The sequence below is a fragment of the Bombina bombina genome, chromosome 4, assembly GCF_027579735.1.
Source record: "Bombina bombina isolate aBomBom1 chromosome 4, aBomBom1.pri, whole genome shotgun sequence".
NCBI lineage: Eukaryota > Metazoa > Chordata > Amphibia > Anura > Bombinatoridae > Bombina > Bombina bombina.
Window position 1 is genome coordinate 758,473,676 of NC_069502.1, and position 13,667 is coordinate 758,487,342.

At 39.1% G+C, this 13,667-nt stretch overlaps 1 protein-coding gene across 2 annotated transcripts in view; it reads right to left on the reverse strand.

The window, feature by feature from the left end:
* Nucleotides 1–441: 441 nt before the first annotated feature.
* LOC128656889 (saccharopine dehydrogenase-like oxidoreductase) overlaps nucleotides 442–13,667 on the reverse strand; it is a 109,307-nt gene continuing 96,081 nt past the window's right edge. For both annotated transcript variants that reach the window (XM_053711054.1, XM_053711055.1), the window contains exon 12: nucleotides 442–806. In XM_053711054.1, coding sequence (XP_053567029.1) covers nucleotides 701–806 — 106 coding nt within the window. In that variant the 3' untranslated portion in view covers nucleotides 442–700. The remainder of the gene's footprint in view (nucleotides 807–13,667) is intronic.

Below are 13,667 nucleotides of genomic sequence, written 5' to 3' on the forward strand. Positions count from 1 at the left end.
AAAGCAGAACAAACTTGCACTGCTGAAAAAATAATAAAATCTTGATTGAAGAATCTTCTTCCAGACACCTAAACTTTACCACCTCCTTGCTCTTAACGTAGGCAAAGAGAATGACTGAGATTGGAGGGAAGGGAGGTGATATTTAACAGCTTTGCTGTGGTGCTTTTTGCCGCCTCCTGCTGGCCAGGAGTGATATTCCCAATAGTAATTGGAGATGGTCCGTGGACTCACCGTGTCATTAGAAATAAATAGTCTGCTCTATCTGAATTATGAAAGTTTAATTTTGACCTGAGTGTCTTTTAAAAAAAAAAAAAAAATAGCAGTAGAAAAAGCAAACTCTTAGAACAGTCTAGACATTTACAAAGATACAATTAACCCAAGCTATGTATAACCATTTGCTGTATGCGTGCTTACTAGAAATGAAAAGTAAAAAACAAAAAATAATTAAGAAAATACTTTAATGTGCTTTTGAAAACAAAGGGCAGGTAACAAAGTGCTAGTAGACAGAGTACCCTCAGCAGCGTGCTCTTAATTTAGTGATAAACAAATGTTCAAAGCTTCAGTAAATTCAAGTTTTATAAACATTGTATTAATTATCTATTCTGCATATAAAAAAGAAACTGGATGCAATGATTTTTTATGTAGCAAAAGCACTCTTGATTATGTTAATCACAAATGTACATGCTTTCCGTTCACTTGTTCAGGCTTCGGGTTTGGCGATGACATTAAACTGCAAGCCTGCCTTGTTGAGACGCTCAATTATTTTGGTCTTGGAGAAGGCTGCCCCTGGAGTGAATACACCTCCCCTGAAAGACAGATAACAAATGGTTATTTAAAAAAAAAAAAAAAAAAAAAACCCCACACAACGACAACTCTAAATTTCTATTAGTACTTACACTATTTAAACATGTTACACTTTTTCAGACAAAAAGGCAATTTTATTTTAAATGCATCTTAAAGATGCATATTCTGATGTTAACAGGCAATATATATGTGTATTAATGGGCCTTAAGGACCGATTGCTCACTGGCTTAGTACTGGAAAATCCATTAAAATACTTTGTAAAATGCCCTTTATTTAATGTGTGTGTGGGGGGGGGGGGAGAAAAACTAATTTTAACCCCTTCCCTGCTGAGCTATTTCACAACCTTTTGCAGAATTTGAGCTTTAAGATGCTGCTCACAGTATAGCACTATTGAAGATAATTTTTCTGCGAGAAAACCACATATAAATTTGTTTCCCACCACACTCAGCAGATTTAAAAAGCACATTATTATATGACTAAATCATGAAATCTGACACTACTACATCAGAAAAATTGTCAGAATGCTGCGTTTTTAAAAGTGTATTAGGTAACCTTTCATAAATCACAGAAATGAATAACATTGTGTTTTCTATTGAAAAAGGCAAATCAAAATTTAGCACGTTTGGTGTTAACAAGGGGACTCCCTCTGTACACCTAGAACTTTCTGCTTAAACTGGGGATAAATTAGACTATTACCCTGTGGTGGTCAATATGGTGTTTTTGTACTTTTTAACCAAACATTTTGTCTTGAATTTTGCTTACAGGAATGGTCAACTAACCAAGTTTCCAGCCAAATAAGTATTACAAATAAAGAGCTTTGATAAGAGTTAGTTGGTCCAAATGTCCAATCTGAATAGTTTTTGCTCCACCAATAGTAGCCACAGAGGAATAGAAGCAAAAAATAAATCCTTCAAAAATGTTGGCCAAGGGGAAATCAAACTTGCAGTCCATTAGGTCTTTGAAGGAGTTACCATCCTTAAATGGAATAGGTTTTCAAAAAAACAAGGAGTATGGCATTCACATGCTGGGGATGGATTTGGAGATGTGATAAAGAAAAAAACAAACAAAAACAACTTTTTTTTCACGGATATTGAAGATAATTGCATTAAAATAGTTTCACTGTCTAGTAAACTATCAATAGTATGGAGAAGGCATGAGCAAAAATGTGTTATTCTGCATTAGTTATATAAACTAATGTTGAATATTGCGGCATTCAGCTGTCAGGGCTATTTATTATAGAAAAATTACAACACACAAAAACATGAGGAAATCCAGATATCACTGATGCACTTTTATACTAATAAAACAGCCAAATGTTGCTGCCATATGCAGAATTTGTTTCTATAGCGTATGCAGAACATTTTTTTTCCTCATGCCTAGGATGGAGGTTCTACATTTTCCCTGTTTGCTGAAAAGTACAAAAACATAATTTATGTAAGAACTTACCTACCTGATAAATTAATTTCTTTCATATTGGCAAGAGTCCATGAGCTAGTTACGTATGGGATATACATTACTACCAGGAGGGGCAAAGTTTCCCAAACCTCAAAATGCCTATAAATACACCTCCCACCACACCAAAAACTCAGCTTAAAGGGACAGTCAAGCAAACAAATAAATAATAAATAACCTTTCATGATTTAAAAAGATCATGTAATTTTAAACAACTTTACAATTTACTTTTATTACTAATTTTTTTTGTTCTCTTGATATTCCTAGTTGAAAGCTAAACCTAGGATGTTTATATGCTAATTTCTTAGACCTTGAAGGCCACCTCTAATCTGAAAGCATTATAACAGTTTTTCACCACTAGAGGGCCTTAGTTCATGTGTTTCACATAGATAACATTGAGCTCAGGCACGTGAAGCTCCTAGGAGTCAGCACTGATTGGCTAAAAATGCAAGTCAGTCAAAAAAACTGAAATAAGGGGACAGTTTGAGAGGCATAGATACAAGGTAATCACAGAGGTAAAACGGATATTATTATAACTGTGTTGGTTATGCAAAACTGGGGAATGGGTAAAAAAGGGATTATCTATTTTTTTAAACAACAAAAAGGTTGGTGTATACTCTCCCTTTAACGAATTGCCAAGTAGTAAAGTGATAACAAAAAAAGGAATTAAAAAAAGCATACAAAAAAGAAAATTTATGCTTACCTGATAAATGTCTTTTTTGAAACGATGAGTCCACGGATCATCTTAATTACTTATGGGATTTTCACCTCCTGGTCAGCAGGAGGAGGCAAAGAGCACCACAGCAGAGCTGTTAAATAGCTCCTCCCTTCCCTCCCACTCCAGTCATTCGACCAAAGTTAGGAAGAGAAAGGAAAAGCCAAGGTGCAGAGGTGTCTGAAGTTTACAAAAACCCACAACCTGTCTTACAAGAACAGGGAGGGCCGTGGACTCATCGTGTCAAAAAATAAATACATTTATCAGGTAAGCATAAATTTTCTTTTCTTAAGACATGAGTCCACGGATCATCTTAATTACTAATGGGATCCAATACGAAAGCTAGAGTACACAGATGATACGGGAGGGACAAGACAGGGAACCTAAATGGAAGGCACCACTGCTTGAAGAACCTTACTCCCAAAAACGGCCTTAGCCGAGGCAAAAACGTCAAATTTGTAGAATTTTAATAACATGTGTGAAGACAAGACCAAGTTGCAGCCTTAAAAATCTGTTCCACAGAAGCTTCATTCTTGAATGCCCATGAGGAAGCAACAGCCCTCGTGGAATGAGCCGCAACTCTCTCTGGAGGCTGCTATCCAGCAGTCTCATAAGCAAAACGTATGATACTCCTTAGCCAAAAAGAAAGAGAAGTAGCCTTTGCGTTCTGTCTCTTGCGTTTTCTTGAGAAAACCACAAACAAAGAAGAAGACTGACGACAGTCCTAAGTTACCTGCAGGTAAAACTTTAAAGCACAGACCGCGTCCAAAATGTGCAGTCTTTGCTTCTGAGAAGAAGGATTAGGAAACAAGAAAAGAACAACAATCTCTTGAATATTGTTCCGATCAGAAACAACCTTAGGAAGAAATCCTAATATAGTACATAAAACTACCTTATCTGAATGGAAAATAAGATAAGGAGACTCATATTGTAATGCAGAGAGCTCTGACACTCTCCATTAAATGAACAGTACCCGTGGGTAGATTTGAACTCTCAACCTTCTGCTTCTCAACCAGGTGTGCTAGCCACTAAGCTACACCAGAGAGCAACATGAAATAAAACTTTCCCAGATAACAACTTAATATCTAAGGAATGCATAGGCTCAAACAGAGCCCCTTGAAGAACTCTGAGAACTAAATTCAGACTCCATGGAGGAGTAACTGGTTTGAACACAGGCCTGATCCCAACCAAGGCCTGACAAAATTATTGTACATCTGGGGCATCTGCCAGATGTCTGTGTAACAAAAAAGATAAAGAGAGATTTGACCCTTTAGGGAACTTGACGATAAACCTTTTTCCAAACCCTCCTGGAGAAAAGACAAAAATCTATGAATCCTAACTACTCCATGAGTAGCCCATGGATTCACACCAATAGAGATATTAACATCATATCCTATGATAAATTTTTCTAGAGACGGGCTTACGAACCTGAATCATGGTCCCAATGACCGAGTCAGAAAACCCCGCTTGGATAATATTAAGTGTTCAATCTCCAAGCAGTGATTTTCAGAGAAACCAGAGTTGGATGAAGGAGGGGCTCTTGAATTAGAAGATCCTTCCTTAACGGAAGTCTCCAAGGTGGCAGAGATGACATGTCCATCAGGTCTGCATACCAAAGCCTGCGAGGCGAAGCTGGTGCTATGAGGATCACCTATGTCCTCTCCTGCTCGATTCGAGCGATGACCCAAGAAAGGAAAAAAAAAAAAAAAAACACAAACAAAACTGGAGAACACTCCCCCGGATGAAAAGTCTGCCTGCTTCAGGAAATCCACCTCCCAGTTGACCTCCCCTGGGATGTGGAATGCCAACAGACCGCAAGAATGGGCCTCCGCCCACTGAATTATTTTGGATACCTCTGTCATCACTAAGGAACTCCTCATTCCTCCCTGATGATTGATGTAAGCCACTGACGTTATTTTCTTCGACTGGAACCTGATAAACTGGACCGAGGCTGAGGCCAGAAGAACCTTGTAAATTGCTCTCAGCTCCAGAATGTTTATAGGAAGAACAGACTCTGACTGAGTCCGAACCCCCTGAGCCCTTAGGGAGCCCCAGATTGCTCCCCACCCTAAAAGGCTGGCGTCTGTTGTCACAATTACCCAAGACGGACTGCAAAAGCAGGTTCCCTGGGAGAGATGATCCTGAAACAACTACCAATGAAGAGAATCCCTTGTCTCATGCTCCAGCAGTATTTGAGGAGACAAATCTATATGATCTCCGATCCATTGCCTGATCATGCTTAACTGTAGAGGACTGAGATGGAACCGAGCAAACGGGATGATGTCCATTGCCGCCACCATCAGCCCGATTACCTCCATGTACTGAGCCACTGAAGGCCGAGGAGTGGACTGAATGATTAGACAAGTATCGATGATCTCTGATGTCCTGACATTCTATCAGAAAAATATTCAATAACATGGAAACTATGGTTCCCAAGAAAGTTACCCTTGTGCTTGGTACTAAGGAACTCCATCCAAATTAATCTTCCACCCGTGAGATCGGAGGAAGGTTAACACCATGTCTGTGTGAAAACTTGTGAAAAACTCAGAGAGCTGTGGCAAGACCGAAAGGAGGAGCCAAGAACTCAAAATGTTTGTCCAAAAAGGCAAATCTTAGAACTTGAGACGATTATTTTGAATGGCACATGAAGGTACGCGTCCTTTAAATACACTGTTCATAAATTGACCCTCTTGGATCAAGGGAAGAATGGAACAAATAGTTTCCATCTTGAAAGACGGGACACAAAGAGGTTTGTTTAGACTCTTGAGATCTAAAAAATGGTCTGAAGGTTCACTCTTTTTTGGGAACCACAAACCGATTGGGATAAAAAAAAAACCACAAACCTATACCTGTATTGGAACTGGAACAATCACTCCCAGGTCTGAGAGGTCTACTACGCAGTGTAAGAACGCCTCTACTTTCGTCTGATCTGCCGATAATCCTGAAAGCAGAAACTTGCCTCTGGGAGGAAAACGTTTGAACTCTAATTTGTATCCCTGGCACACTATTTTCTATTGCCCAGGGATCCTGAACATCTTGAACCCAAGCCTGAACGAAGACAGAAAATCTGCCCCCTACAAGATCCGATCCTGGATTGGGGGCATGTCCTTCTTCTCCTTGTAAAGAATAGCTAAAAGCTTAGAGCATACATCCGTAGAGCAAGGCTCTAACTATAAGGCTCTGTGAGCTGGAACAGAGAAACCTGAAACCTATGCTCCCAGTTTGAAAACTTAAAGGGAAGAATTTGAAATAAAGGAATTAGCCAATCTGAAAGCTTTTATCCTATCCTGGATTTTATCCAGGGGAGATTCTGACTTAGTAGTATCAGACAACGCATCAAATCAATATGCCGTCGCACTAGAGATGGTAGCAAAGTACACAGCTGGTTGCCATTGTAAGCCCTGGTGTACATCCTTTTCTAATTTTTGTCCATAGGACCTTTGAAAAACCCAACTATCCTCTAAGGGTATAGTAGTTCTCTTAGCTAAGCTGAAAACTACTCCTTCCACCCTAGGGAATGTTTGCCCAGCCTCCTTAGCTGAGTCGGCTATGGGAAACATCTTTGAAATATAGGGAATGCGGTCTCTTCCATTCCTTATAACTAACCAGAAGCACTAGGATAGATAACGGTAATGTCGGAGTCGCCCAGGGTAGCTAAAACCTCCTAAAGTAATAAATGGAGGTGTTCAAGCTAAAAACTGAACGAAAAAAAACAACCCCGGGATCAAATAAAATAATATTCCATCTGAGCTTGAGAATTCTCTCTCAGATAATCTCGAAGTATCTTCCTCTTTCAGGTAACAGTGAAGAACCAGTCGGAATAGCGACCACAAAAAGATGATGGAAAATAATTCCTCTAGTAATGTTTTCCACCAAAAAAAAAAAAAAAACTCCGGAGGAGTGAGAGAGGAATCGCAGGGTACTGCATGTGGACTATAAAATTTTGTGGGTCATTAAGAGAATTAAGTTAACAGACTCCTAAACAGCAAACACCCTAAAAGGAGTAAGCTCAGAAAAAAAGTGAAAATTTTTACTAAAAATTAACACATAAAAAACGTTACTGACCCTTTAAATTTTAAAAGTAACTTATGTCTGTTAGCAGAGGCAAGCTAAATTAGCTACCAACATTGCTGATCATAGACATCGCCATGACAAAAAACATAATTTATGTAAGAACTTACCTGATAAATTCATTTCTTTCATATTAGCAAGAGTCCATGAGCTAGTGACGTATGGGATATACATTCCTACCAGGAGGGGCAAAGTTTCCCAAACCTCAAAATGCCTATAAATACACCCCTCACCACACCCACAATTCAGTTTAACGAATAGCCAAGAAGTGGGGTGATAAAAAAGTGCGAAAGCATATAAAATAAGGAATTGGAATAATTGTGCTTTATACAAAATCATAACCACCACAAAAAAAGGGCGGGCCTCATGGACTCTTGCTAATATGAAAGAAATGAATTTATCAGGTAAGTTCTTACATAAATTATGTTTTCTTTCATGTAATTAGCAAGAGTCCATGAGCTAGTGACGTATGGGATAATGATTACCCAAGATGTGGACCTTTCCACACAAGAGTCACTAGAGAGGGAAGGATAAAATAAAGACAGCCAATTCCTGCTGAAAATAATCCACACCCAAAATAAAGTTTAACGAAAAACATAAGCAGAAGATTCAAACTGAAACCGCTGCCTGAAGTACTTTTCTACCAAAAACTGCTTCAGAAGAAGAAAATACATCAAAATGGTAGAATTTAGTAAAAGTATGCAAAGAGGACCAAGTTGCTGCTTTGCAAATCTGATCAACCGAAGCTTCATTCCTAAACGCCCAGGAAGTAGAAACTGACCTAGTAGAATGAGCTGTAATTCTCCGAGGCGGAGTTTTACCCGACTCAACATAGGCAAGATGAATTAAAGATTTCAACCAAGATGCCAAAGAAATGGCAGAAGCTTTCTGGCCTTTTCTAGAACCGGAAAAGATAACAAATAGACTAGAAGTCTTTCGGAAAGACTTAGTAGCTTCAACATAATATTTCAAAGCTCTAACAACATCCAAAGAATGCAACGATTTCTCCTTAGAATTCTTAGGATTAGGACATAATGAAGGAACCACAATTTCTCTACTAATGTTGTTGGAATTCACAACTTTAGGTAAAAATTCAAAAGAAGTTCGCAACACCGCCTTATCCTGATGAAAAATCAGAAAAGGAGACACAAGAAAGAGCAGATAATTCAGAAACTCTTCTGGCAGAAGAGATGGCCAAAAGGAACAAAACTTTCCAAGAAAGTAATTTAATGTCCAATGAATGCATAGGTTCAAACGGAGGAGCTTGAAGAGCCCCCAGAACCAAATTCAAACTCCAAGGAGGAGAAATTGACTTAATGACAGGTTTTATACGAACCAAAGCTTGTACAAAACAATGAATATCAGGAAGAATAGCAATCTTTCTGTGAAAAAGAACAGAAAGAGCAGAGATTTGTCCTTTCAAGGAACTTGCGGACAAACCTTTATCTAAACCATCCTGAAGAAACTGTAAAATTCTCGGTAATCTAAAAGAATGCCAAGAAAAATGATGAGAAATACACCAAGAAATATAAGTCTTCCAGACTCTATAATATATCTCTCTAGATACAGATTTACGAGCCTGTAACATAGTATTAATCACAGAGTCAGAGAAACCTCTTTGACGAAGAATCAAGCGTTCAATCTCCATACCTTTAAATTTAAGGATTTCAGATCCTGATGGAAAAAAAGGACCTTGTGACAGAAGGTCTGGTCTTAACGGAAGAGTCCACGGTTGGCAAGAGGCCATCCGGACAAGATCCGCATACCAAAACCTGTGAGGCCATGCCGGAGCTACCAGCAGAACAAACGAGCATTCCTTCAGAATCTTGGAGATTACTCTTGGAAGAAGAACTAGAGGCGGAAAGATATAGGCAGGATGATACTTCCAAGGAAGTGATAATGCATCCACTGCTTCCGCCTGAGGATCCCGGGATCTGGACAGATACCTGGGAAGTTTCTTGTTTAGATGGGACGCCATCAAATCTATTTCTGGAAGTTCCCACATTTGAACAATCTGAAGAAATACCTCTGGGTGAAGAGACCATTCGCCCGGATGCAACGTTTGGCGACTGAGATAATCCGCTTCCCAATTGTCTACACCTGGGATATGAACCGCAGAGATTAGACAGGAGCTGGATTCCGCCCAAACCAAAATTCGAGATACTTCTTTCATAGCCAGAGGACTGTGAGTTCCTCCTTGATGATTGATGTATGCCACAGTTGTGACATTGTCTGTCTGAAAACAAATGAACGATTCTCTCTTCAGAAGAGGCCAAAACTGAAGAGCTCTGAAAATTGCACGGAGTTCCAAAATATTGATCGGTAATCTCACCTCCTGAGATTCCCAAAGAAGAAGCCCCCTGAATTAAACGATGGTGATCTGTCCACCACGTTAGAGAGTGTCGAACAATCGGTTTTAAAGATATTAATTGAGATATCTTTGTGTAATCCTTGCACCATTGATTCAGCATACAAAGCTGAAGAGGTCGCATGTGAAAACGAGCAAAGGGGATCGCGTCCGATGCAGCAGTCATAAGACCTAGAATTTCCATGCATAAGGCTACCGAAGGGAATGATTGAGACTGAAGGTTTCGACAAGCTGCAATCAGTTTTAGACGTCTCTTGTCTGTTAAAGACAGAGTCATGGACACTGAATCTATCTGGAAACCCAGAAAGGTTACCCTTGTCTGAGGAATCAATGAACTTTTTGGTAAATTGATCCTCCAACCATGATCTTGAAGAAACAACACAAGTCGATTCGTATGAAATTCTGCTAAAATGTAAAGACTGAGCAAGTACCAAGATATCGTCCAAATAAGGAAATACCACAATACCCTGTTCTCTGATTACAGACAGAAGGGCACCGAGAACCTTTGTAAAAATTCTTGGAGCTGTAGCTAGGCCAAACGGCAGAGCCACAAACTGGTAATGCTTGTCCAGAAAAGAGAATCTCTGGAACTGATAATGATCTGGATGAATCGGAATATGCAGATATGCATCCTGTAAATCTATTGTGGACATATAATTCCCTTGCTGAACAAAAAGGCAAGATAGTCCTTACAGTTACCATCTTGAACGTTGGTATCCTTACATAACGATTCAATATTTTTAGATCCAGAACTGGTCTGAAGGAATTCTCCTTCTTTGGTACAATGAAGAGATTTGAATAAAACCCCATCCCCTGTTCCTGAACTGGAACTGGCATAATTACTCCAGTCAACTCTAGATCTGAAACACAATTCAGAAATGCTTGAGCTTTTACTGGATTTACTGGGACACGGGAAAGAAAAAATCTCTTTGCAGGAGGTCTCATCTTGAAACCAATTCTGTACCCTTCTGAAACAATGTTCTGAATCCAAAGATTGTGAACAGAATTGATCCAAATTTCTTTGAAAAAACGTAACCTGCCCCCTACCAGCTGAGCTGGAATGAGGGCCGCACCTTCATGTGGACTTAGAAGCAGGCTTTGGCTTTCTGGCTGGCTTGGATTTATTCCAGATTGGAGATGGTTTCCAAACTGATACTGCTCCTGAGGATGAAGGATCAGACTTTTGTTCTTTGTTGAAACGAAAACGATTATTAGCCCTGTTTTTACCTTTAGATTTTTTATCCTGTGGTAAAAAAGTTCCTTTCCCACCAGTAACAGTTGAAATAATAGAATCCAACTGAGAACCAAATAATTTGTTACCCTGGAAAGAAATGGAAAGTAGAGTTGATTTAGAAGCCATATCAGCATTCCAAGTCTTAAGCCATAAAGCTCTTCTAGCTAAAATAGCTAGAGACATAAACCTGACATCAACTCTGATAATATCAAAGATAGCATCACAGATAAAATTATTAGCATGCTGAAGAAGAATAATAATATCATAAGAATCATGATGTGTTACTTGTTGCGCTAAAGTTTCCAACCAAAAAGTTGAAGCTGCAGCAACATCAGCCAAAGATATAGCAGGTCTAAGAAGATTACCTGAACACAGATAAGCTTTTCTTAGAAAGGATTCAATTTTCCTATCTAAAGGATCCTTAAACGAAGTACCATCTGACGTAGGAATAGTAGTACGTTTAGCAAGGGTAGAAATAGCCCCATCAACTTTAGGGATTTTGTCCCAAAATTCTAATCTGTCAGACGGCACAGGATATAATTGCTTAAAACGTTTAGAAGGAGTAAATGAATTACCCAATTTATCCCATTCTTTGGAAATTACTGCAGAAATAGCATTAGGAACAGGAAAAACTTCTGGAATAACCACAGGAGATTTAAATACCTTATCCAAACGTTTAGAATTAGTATCAAGAGGACCAGAATCCTCTATTTCTAAAGCAATTAGAACTTCTTTAAGTAAAGAACGAATAAATTCCATTTTAAATAAATATGAAGATTTATCAGCATCAACCTCTGAGACAGAATCCTCTGAACCAGAAGAGTCATCAGAATCAGAATGATGATGTTCATTTAAAAATTCATCTGTAGGGAGAGAAGTTTTAAAAGATTTTTTACGTTTACTAGAAGGAGAAATAACAGACATAGCCTTCTTTATGGATTCAGAAACAAAATCTCTTATGTTATCAGGAACATTCTGCACCTTAGATGTTGAAGGAACTGCAACAGGCAATGGTACTTTACTAAAGGAAATATTATCTGCATTAACAAGTTTGTCATGACAATCAATACAAACAACAGCTGGAGGAATAGCTACCAAAAGTTTACAGCAGATACACTTAGCTTTGGTAGATCCAGCACTAGACAGCGATTTTCCTGTAGTATCTTCTGACTCAGATGCAACGTGAGACATCTTGCAATATGTAAGAGAAAAAACAACATATAAAGCAAAATTGATCAAATTCCTTAAATGAGAGTTTCAGGAATGGGAAAAAATGCCAAAGAACAAGCTTCTAGCAACCAGAAGCAATGAAAAATGAGACTTAAATAATGTGGAGACAAAAGCGACGCCCATATTTTTTAGCGCCAAATAAGACGCCCACATTATTTGGCGCCTAAATGCTTTTGGCACAAAAAATTACGCCACATCCGGAACGCCGACATTTTTGGCGCAAAATAACGTCAAAAAATGACGCAACTTCCGGCGACACGTATGACGCCGGAAACGGAAAAGAATTTTTGCGCCAAAAAAGTCCGCGCCAAGAATGACGCAATAAAATGAAGCATTTTCAGCCCCCGCGAGCCTAACAGCCCACAGGGAAAAAGAGTCAAATTTTTGAAGGTAAGAAAAAAATGATTAAATCAAATGCATTATCCCAAATATGAAACTGACTGTCTGAAAAATAAGGAAAGTTGAACATTCTGAGTCAAGGCAAATAAATGTTTGAATACATATTATTAGAACTTTATAAACAAAGTGCCCAACCATAGCTTAGAGTGTCACAGAAAATAAGATTTACTTACCCCAGGACACTCATCTACATGTTTGTAGAAAGCCAAACCAGTACTGAAACGAGAATCAGCAGAGGTATATATAAGAGTATATCGTTGATCTGAAAAGGGAGGTAAGAGATGAATCTCTACGACCGATAACAGAGAACCTATGAAATAGACCCCGTAGAAGGAGATCACTGCATTCAAATAGGCAATACTCTCCTCACATCCCTCTGACATTCACTGCACGCTGAGAGGAAAACCGCGCTCTGCAGCAAGTTGGAGCCCATATAAACGTAGAATCTAGCACAAACTTACTTCACCACCTCCATCGGAGGCAAAGTTTGTAAAACTGAATTGTGGGTGTGGTGAGGGGTGTATTTATAGGCATTTTGAGGTTTGGGAAACTTTGCCCCTCCTGGTAGGAATGTATATCCCATACGTCACTAGCTCATGGACTCTTGCTAATTACATGAAAGAAAAACAAAGTCTTGTGCAGCAATTCCAGATGGAAATTACAAGGAACCGCAGAGCACTGCAGGTGTGAGAATAACATTAAATATACCCTTCTTTAAGTAACCTGCTTCACATATAGTAGGGTAATTAAATAAAGATTTAACTAGTTGCTAGAAAAAAAATAACATATAGCCAGTGATACTGTCTCCTTAAATGATAAAGAGAAACTCATCTTTATTATTACAAGGGCTGACAAGGTTGAAACAAGTATGAAAGGATCGTCAGTACTGTTAAATTCTCAACTATCAGAACGCTGTCTGAAGTGCACGCATTTAGATAAGAATACCTCCGTAACTTCCGAAAACCGGAAGTGTTAGAGAGGAAATGTCTTTAAATAAGCTTTATGCGTCCTCAACTCTCTCGAAGCTAAAGCTCAGGGTGCTGCTAAGAACGCCTCTCCTTTTGTAACATATTGCGGCGAGTTGTTCTAGTGCGCATGTCTGCGGCTCTGATGTCAGAGAAACTCAAGCCTTTTGCGCTGACCCCCTCTGTTCCTTCCGATTACGGAAGTGTAGCAAAGTGGCGTGCAACAACATTGTTGCCACACTAAAACTCCGCCCATCGTGGGCGTTACCAAAAGCCATCTCCCGGTCGCAATTAATTTGTTTAACAAGTGAAGGCGCCGGGAGAACAACAGACCGCCCAGAAACTATCAGACCTCACACTGAACCCACAACACTAGCCAATATAAAAATGTAAAGTGCTAGCAGCAGCCAGTCCCAGACATACAGCTTA